The sequence below is a fragment of the Fragaria vesca genome, linkage group LG6 (genome assembly GCF_000184155.1).
Source record: "Fragaria vesca subsp. vesca linkage group LG6, FraVesHawaii_1.0, whole genome shotgun sequence".
Lineage (NCBI taxonomy): Eukaryota > Viridiplantae > Streptophyta > Magnoliopsida > Rosales > Rosaceae > Fragaria > Fragaria vesca.
In genome coordinates this window covers 21,213,672-21,223,166 of record NC_020496.1, presented here as the reverse complement: position 1 = coordinate 21,223,166, position 9,495 = coordinate 21,213,672, and the positions used below count along the sequence as shown (strand labels likewise).

The 9,495-nt window shown below is 38.7% G+C and overlaps 1 protein-coding gene across 1 annotated transcript; it reads right to left on the bottom strand.

The window, feature by feature from the left end:
* Positions 1-7,167: 7,167 nt before the first annotated feature.
* LOC101310238 (putative syntaxin-24-like) lies at positions 7,168-8,220 on the bottom strand. The gene has a single exon (XM_004303450.1). It carries the CDS (start codon positions 8,136-8,138, stop codon positions 7,455-7,457), a length of 684 nt encoding a protein of 227 aa, XP_004303498.1. The 5' UTR covers positions 8,139-8,220; the 3' UTR covers positions 7,168-7,454.
* Positions 8,221-9,495: the final 1,275 nt, after the last annotated feature.

Sequence of the window (9,495 nt, the reverse complement as noted above, 5' to 3'; positions counted from 1 at the left end):
CGTGCCATCTCATAGCTTCGGCCGTGTGTGAAGAGATGTACAACCGCTCCAACCTATCCCTCAAAGGGAAATACCGAAGTACCTTTACAGGTTTCCTGTTGCCTGCAGGAGTCAGCTTATATCTGTCAGTGTGACATACCGGACATGCGTCAAGGCCACCAAGGTCATTCCCTTCTGAATCTTTACCCCAAAAGAGAACGCAGTCATATCTGCATGCATGGATCTTGATGTAGGAAAGCCCAAGATCTTTCAGGATACATCGGACCTTATGATGAGTGGTAGGAAGACGATGACCGTGAGGCAGCATCGAAGCAGTGTACTGTAGATAATCATTAACAGCTTTCACAATCGATTTAGTCTCAACTTTAATCTTCATTACGTCCATCACACTTTCAAGAACGATCTTCTGACAACCGGGGTACACAGGGGTCTGTTGGAAAGCAAGCAGTTTGTTGTACTTATCAATACCAGCAGTGTTGACAGCTCTAGGGAAGGGCTGCACCGGGTCAGGCATATACTGTCCTTGAGCGCATACACCGCTCTCATCAGGAAACATGTCGTTGATGAAGACCGTTGTTGGATCGTTGGATGTACTACCCGTCTCAGAAAATTGGCCATGATCATGCGGACCCCTAGATGATGTTTCACCGTAATATAACCAACATGTGTACTTCTCCCAAAACCCGTTACTCTTCAGGTGCTGCCATACTTTGTCAATCGCAAATCGATGCATATCGTTGCGACACTGACATTTCGTGCACGAGCAATAGAAAATTGTATTCCCGTTAGCATTAGCCAGCGCATATTCCAGAAAACTCATAATTCCTTTACCATATCTTTTGTCCCATTTTGGAAGCGAAATCCAACTCTTATCCATATCCTGAAAATATAACAAAATATATATATATAACGCTAGCTAATTATTAATTAAATTCTATGCCATATATAAAATTTTAATTCATTTATATATATTTTACATACTACAACTAATTGATAACAAATTAATTAACACACATATATATATATAGATATACTTAATTAATAATTACATAACAATATTATATATATCAACATCATCACAAAATCATCATCAACAACTTCATACCATCAACACAATATTATAATTAATTAACATATATATATATATATATCTACTACTTATTAACAACAACTTCATATATATTATCAAATCATCAACCAAATCGATCAACACACATATATATATATACATCAAACGTACTCAAAATCTATCAATTCAATCACACTCAAAATCGATCAACTCAAATAAAACTCAAAATCAACATATATACACATGTACGTACCTATATATAGCTCCACTTCTTAATTATGGACATATTTCAACAACACCCAAACTTTTTCTCCCGTTTTTTTTTCTCAGATGAGCTGCTGTCCAGATCTGCGAATATAAAGAACTTTAGCCGACGAAAATAAAATTTAGCCGACGAAGGAAAATTTCGTCGGCTAAAGTCTACTTTAACCGACGAAAAATTGATTCGTCGGCCTGGTTTTTTTTTTCGTCGGCTAAAGTCTTTCTTCTGGTAGTGTTTGATAATAACCCCCTTAAGAAACTTGAAGTTTCATTTCAAAATTCTTCAGACATGATAAAATCTGTAGCTTTTATCATGTTAATTGGTAGTCTCCAGAAGAAACAATTTGAAGTAGACATATATATATTCCTTGCTTGAAGCAAAACATAATTAATTAGAGAATATTGAAATGAAAAGGCTTGTTGCCTTAGAATCTAAATCAAAATTGATATGTATTATAAATATTAAGGAACTGAGTGTTTTCGTCTAGCTGACGAGGCAAAATACCTCTACGTTTCAGAAGAACGTTATCAAAAAGTAAGTTCATTGAAACCAATGCTTAAAACGTTGAAACCACTAGAAAAATTGTGTAATATCTTTGCATAACCTTCGAATGTGCGGCCGAAAGCGTAAATTGACTATATTCAAATTTATTAGCTAGAAGCTAAATGATTTAGCTCGAGCAAATACTAGCTATAGTATTGATGTTTGATGCACCCAGGAAAAACATATGATGCATCGTATCCTCAACTCAATTATCACACGGGCATCCCCCTCAGAATAAGGGTCTTGTCTTTAATGACACATTATATCAAGCTGCTCGTTAAGAATGTTGAATACTAGATCATCACATGCAAAGACTAGAATATACATTATCTCTTTATGCACATAATGCAAGGAAAAATACGTGGACCTATCCAACCACCATACGGACCAGTTAAATATTAATGGTTTTGGTTGATGCATCGACAAAAGTGATCAGATGTCACACTATTGTCCACAAGAAAATGCTGCCTTTTTTTAAACTCTCACCTATGAAATAGAGGGTACACCACTCAGATTATCCCATAAAGTCTATAAGACTTGATAATGCCGGACAGTTTACATCGAAGGTTTTCGATGATTATTGCATATCCCTTGGGTTTTGTAAAACATATAGTTTCCTATGTTCAAACCCAAGATGGCCTCGCATATAGAACCTTGGTAATGTGCACCAAGCTTCTACTATTTACGTCGGGCTATGCAATCTTGCATGCAACCATGTCGGTCCAGTTGAGGCCCACTGCTACCCGTCTTATTTCGTGTTACAGTTAGTGACTAGGTGTGAACCTGATATTTTTGCACTTACACGTATTGGGTTTGCAGTTTCCATGCCAATTGTGCCGCCACAACGTACACAATCGGGTCCTCAACAAATGATGGGCATATATGTCGATTATGAACCTTATCCATTTATGTGCTCCTTAGAGCCCTTGACAGGAGATCTCTATACCACTAGATTTGCGGTCGTCACATTGATGAGATAGTCTTCCCGCCGTTAGGGGGAGATAACAACGTCACCGTTCCTGATGAACGACGTGTAGAATGTCTCATCTTGATCCCCAAACCGCACATGTTATATTGAAGTGCGAAGAATTCTACTTCTAGTTGAAGTGCAAAGGATTCTAGATCTATGTAATGTAGCTCAGAATATGCCAGACACTTCATTAAATCTAGTTAAAGTGACAAGAACATATATACCTGCTGCAAACCTGTAAGGATAAATGTCCCCGTAGGACGTATCGTCCTAGTTGGACGAAGTACGGTCATGGCGGCTAACCAGTCATAGTCCCTGCCCTGAAACGAGGTAGACCATTAGGTTCGAATGATTCTTATCCCTAGAAGAGGGTAAACTTGGCACAAATGAATCTTCTTGCCATCGCAATCTCAAACCAATTCAACTCACGAGATTAATCCGGATTATGAGTTCGTCCTAGAAGAGACGAAGTTGGGGGACGCTCCAACATTTAAACCCACTCCCGAGAATAGAAAATCTCGGTAAATTTAGTGAGATATTGAATCGGAATGAGAGTTCATCGAAGATGTGTTTGCATTTGCGGTGGCCACCGAAATTATAATAAGCGATGATGTCGAACCTTGATTCGTTGATAGATCTCAACGAAGAGACTACTGGCTAAAAAGGAAAGAAATAATCCAAGTCATATTAGATTCCTTAACTTAGAGAAAGGTGTTATGGGCCTATTGTTCTCACACCTCCCCATGTTAAACATACATATAGAGTTTAATGGGTACTTGTAAGGAAGCGTAATAAGAAAAATGAGATTGTGATATACAAAACTCTTCTAATGGCGCAAGGATTTTCTCAACGCCCTGTGGTTGATTACGAGGAGAAGTATTTTCCCGTAATGGAAGTCATAACGTTCCACTACCTTATCAGTTTGGTAGTTTCCGAATAACTGAATAAGCAGCCTATGAATGTGGTAACAACTTATCTCTATGAGGATCTGAATATAGAGATATACATGAAGGTTCTTGAAGGACTTCTGTTACCCAATGCAAATAGTTCTAGACCATAGAACATGCTCTCCATTTGGTATAGTAGTTCACTTTAGGTTCAAACAATCTAGACGGAGTTGGTGTAACCGTCTAACTGTCTAAGTGAATATTTGCTTAGGATGGGATATATGAACAATGGACTATGCCCATGCGTGAACAAACTTCGGGTTTGCAATTTTTGGTGATCTACGTCAATAGTATGAATTTGATTGATACTTTTGAAGAGATCAAGAAAACCATAAAACACCTGAAGTCAGAGTTTGAGATAAAAAGACTTTCAGAGACCAAATCATTTTCTCGACCTGGAGTCGTGTAAAGTGCAAATGGAATTTTGGTCCATCAATCAAATTACATCTAGAAGATGTTAAGATGCTTTAATGAGGATAAAACAAAGTCTTCAAGCTCACTCATAATCGTCTAAAGTCTAGTGAGACCCGTATCATCGTGTAGATGATAATGAAGAGATATTGGGACCAGAAGACTCATATCTAAGTACAATAGGCACATTATTGTACTTGGCTAAATGCCCTAGACCGGACATCTCACCCGATGTGAATTTGTTAGCTAGATATAGATCTGCGCCGACACGCCGCCTCCGTAAATTGCATAAAAGACAATTTTCTGTTACTTTAAATGTATGACGGAAAATGACTCGTTCTATCCGTAGGCATCATGGAATGGATCAACCGCCTATGATTCTTGGAATGATGTTTGCCTTGTTAAATATGCTGACACGAGTTATGTAAACCCACACAATGCTTATTCCCAACTGGTTATGTCTTTACTATAGGGAATACAATAATCTTAGAGGTATATGAAACAAAAACCTCTTTAAATCATGCTGACTATTAAGTTATTCAAGAAGCATGATCAATGTAGTAGTTTTACCTAGTGTGTAGTTTTCAGAGGGAGTCAATATTAGGGGGAGTATCCTGAAGCATACTCTTGACCATTGTGTACTCTTTTTATCCTTTGTCTAGGGTTATTTTGTCCCACTGGGTTTTGTTACCTGTCAAGGTTTTAATGAGGCACACATGTAATTGGTCATCTTGCTCATGCTGCATCTTGAAGATGCCTTTATTTGAAATATATGCATTTGCTCATCTTTTCCCTTCGACCACGGGTTTGTCCCACTGGGTTTACCGGGCAAGGTTTTGGTGTAGCAACTATTATGCATCTATCTCCCATAGACTCATATCTTATGATCCAGACTAAACCGCTTCACCGAAATCAAGGTTCTGACTATCACTGCTACTTGTGTGTTGTGCTCTTTTCTCCTTCGACCAGGATTGTTTTTGTCCCATAGGGTTTTTATTACCTGGCAAGGTTTTGACGAGGCAACACCGAAGCACATATTAGGGGTAGCTAATGATAGAGAATACCCAAGGGGGAGTGTTGTAAATAGTTATTACTTAATGGACATTCTTGTAATTAGCCAACTAGGGTTGTTATTGTAATTTACATCATGGCCTTATCTCTATATAAGAGATGGTTCCCTACTCAATAATACACACATATTCTCTCATTCTCTTAGTTGTTTCTCTCCTTTCTCAATCTAATCTTTTTATTTTACAACATTAAGCTAATTAAGAGCCTTAATCACGAATACAAGTGTCAATTATAAGGACATTTGTAATACCCCAAATTCGTTATTAATTTCTATGATTTTAGAAATTATTAAGTTGGAAGTTAGTGCGATTTTGTATTCGTGAGAGGGCATAAGTGTTCGGGCGAATATTTTCTCGAAAGACATTTTATTCAAAGGGTCAAAGAGTTGACATTTTATTCACTGCTTACTCAGAAAAAGAGGACGCTTATTTCACTGCCGTACAGCCTAGACCAAAAATGTCCTCAACATGGTGTTGTGAGATGGTTAGATTTTGATGTTGAAGTGTGGCGACGAATGGGGCCAACATGTTAATTATTAGGAGTAAATATTTGTGACACCCTGTAGTTTACACCTAAAATCAGTTTTGTCCCTCTTTTTTTTTTTAAACTGGTATACCCCTATACTTTGAATTCTCGACTGATTTGCCCTTTTCCCAGCTGGTTATGACTGTGACATACTCATTAACAGTCTAAATAACCCTTCACTCTTATCTCTTCTAGCATAGTAATAGGGGGCTTAGACCTTGCTCTCAAAACCCAACCATTGAAGCTCTCACAAGCATTGTTAATGAGCATGTCACAGTCATAACCAATTGGGAAAAGGGTAAATCAGTCGAGAATTCAAAGTATAGGGGTATACCAGTTTTAAAAAAAAAGTGAGGGACAAAACTGATTTTAGGTGTAAACTACAGGGTGTCACAAGCATTTACTCCTTATTAGGAGTAAATATTATTTGTGAAATGTGTTTTAATATTATTTGTTAGTCATTTATGAAATGTGTTTTAATATTACATAAAAAAACTTAAAAGGTGTACATTGAATTAACATAAATTATAAAGTCTCATCTCGCTAGCTATACTTAGAGAGCGAGATATCTAAAAGTTAAAATAGTTAGTTACTAGTCTGCTGGAGCTGGTGAAATTGATTAAAAAACAAAAAACAAAAAAAAAACTAAACTAAACACACTCTTTAAAATGACTAAGGAGCCAATATAGAACTAAGTGTGATAAAGATGCTCTAAGAAGTCTTAGCTTCAGAGTTTTAATGTCATTACTCATTATCTAAGATACACCTCAACAAAGGAGAGATTTGAACCGTCTAGCTGCAACAGAAGTCATATATACTATGTAGACTATGTTATACAACTTTTAATTTTGTTCAACTAGCTAGCTACATGATGAATGTAATTCTATCTCAATTGTGTTCAAATATCATTGTAAGGCTTAACCTTGTTCAACTGCGTGCTCAATCACTCTTAAACACAACTTACTATTGGTACTAATTAAGCAAAGAATCAACTGTGAACAAAATTATTAATTTAATTCAGATATTACTTTTTACACTAGAGTAATAAAATTGATTATCGGTTACTATTTCTCATCTAAAAATAAGCGATAGCGTTAGTGAAAATACGTCTTTTCTTGAAATTTTTGTTGTTGTCTTTTTTCTTATTTCGTCACATGTTATATTTAGTTTTCTGATTGAGTCATTGAGGGATTACGTCTCTCACAAGGTCAGTTATCTCTCTCTCTCTCTTAATAAACTCTACTTGGTTAGGTTTGTTTAGTTTCAAAAGAAAAGAAAGATGATGGTCATCATAAGATATTAACGGAAAAAAAGTCTAAAAAGCATTTTTATCGATCTTACCTGAATTCTTCATTATGGGCCGGCAAAGGGATTTAATCAGATCAAGTTTCTATTTCTGGTTTCATATATGATGAGATTCACGATCGACTATAACAGACATATATCTATATATATAATGTAAAGGTTTACTGTATATAAAAGCACTCGGATCATCATAGGTATTACGTACACCAAAAAATGAATGAAAATCATGGCTATATATAGGTACAATAGTCTAATGCTACTGGATGAACAAGATCACAAATATTGTGAATGTCGAAGGACGCATGATCAATGAAGTTCTCTGCTCTGATATATATAGACGATCAGAAGATATCAATTGAAGTAATCGATGGAGCACTTCTCAGTCTGAAAAGTACCAACTGCTTTTCCACTCTGACTCAAAGGAACCTTCAAATCACATTCGACCCTAGGTTTGAACTTCCCGGTCTTGATTCTACCCAACTTGAACCGAATCTTCAGATAAAGCTTCATCTCAATCTCATGAACCCCAGTACTCTTCTGTTCATTGAAATCCTCAAGCAATTCGGATCCAACAAGCAATTGCTGTCCCTGAAAGACCGGGTTCAAAACGTTTGTGGTTTTGTGGCCTTGGTAAAATGGGGTAAGAGTAACCGTACTGAACCTCTGGCCCTCGTAAAGAGCTCGGGCTTCAATGCGATCATAGTAGACGCCGATCTTCTTGTTGGGGTTTCGGATGGTGAGGTTCAGAGCGAGGTTATAATGGAGGTTGTTGTCGGAGGAGAAGTTGAACTGTGTGAGCGTGGCATCTGTTACGTGGAACTTGACTCTGGTGGGGCGGACTATGAGCCAGAAGACGAGGAAGGCTATTCCGATGAAGACGACTGCGGTGAAGATGAGCTTGAAGACGAGACCGAAGATGCAGCTGCAGCAGCAGACGAGGGGACCTCCGCCACGGCCGGGGCGGTGGTAGGCCTCTTTTGCCGGGATTGAGGGGCCGTAGTAGGCCCCGTTCAAGTGAGCTTGTTTCTCTGACATGGAAACTGAAGCTGAACGAAAGATATGGAATGTATAGAGAAAACTAGTGAATGAATGAGTTGTGTGGAGATCGAAGAGGAAGGTGAAGCGGAGGGGTTTATATAGGGTATAAGAGCGTGTGGGAAATCATGAGGATTAACATCACAAATATGGTGTGCTGCGTGTTTCAGTATAATACGGAAGGACGCGTGGGCTTACGTTAAGAACATCGCACGCGGTTGCTTAGAACGCAGAAGGTTTGCTGGAGATGTCTCTTTCGAATTTGGACTCGGTCTCTCTCTTTTATTTTCGCGGTGAGATGTAGTTTGGTTGCTCGGGCAGGGAAGTCTAGTCGTCGGTTAAGCGTGGATTTGGTCATGCGGCGGGGAGGTAACTTGGTGTGGCGGTGAGATGTCATAGGGAGAAAGTGGCGGCGGCGACGGGCTCAGTACTCAGATCGGTTTTTCGTTCTGGGTCGAGTTCCCATACCAAGTTTCTGTTGCAGATCTAGGTGGTGGTTGGGTGCCTCCATATGGTGGTTGTGAACAGAGGTGATGAACAAGCGGCGGCCGACGCTGTTGGCGCGGCAGGGCAGCGGGATTGCGTTCAGACTTGCAGATCCTTTTGGGCCGGGCTTTATGTGGCCCATATCTTGAGCTCTAATGGGTTTAAGTTGGGCTTGGGTCCCTTTTGGGTCTAGGACTCTAGGCATGGGTCCTCTTTTTTTGTAGGTTTTGTTTTTTGTTTTGGTTTTGTTTGGTTTAGCATTCCTTCATCTCTAAGCGAAGGTTTTTTGCCTCTTCTTTGAGCGAGGGTTTAGGGTTTTTAGTAGGTTGGTGTCATTGGTTGTGTCGTTGGGTGTGTCATGGTTAATTATGGTATCATTTCCAATAACTATTTTACTTCAGTTAGTTTTTGTTGTCAATGTAATGCATGAGGATGTTGTGTGTACATATATGCTGATAATTTTGGAATATAGTGTTCGAAAGTGTTGGTTCTTTTTGGGGTTGACTGTAAAGATGTATCGAGGCTTCTAAAATAGGTTAGGTTACGATTAAAATTTTTTCGGTTTTTGTCCACTGTAATCGCTGTGTAGATAGGGAGGAGTGTGGGGACGTTATGTCCACCACCCAAATCCTGTGATTGTAACTTTGGATTATTTATCATATTGAATTCTTTCCTAAAAAAAGACATAGATACTTCGTTGAACATACAATTAACCCGACATAGAGCACTACCAGGACAAGTACTTTAGCCGACGAAATATTTTCGTCGGCCTGTTATCCTAATTCGTCGGCTAAGACCTTAGCCGACGAAGGCTCGTCGGCTATAGTGTCGTCGGGAAAGGGTCGTCGGTGATGGCTTTAGCCGACGAATC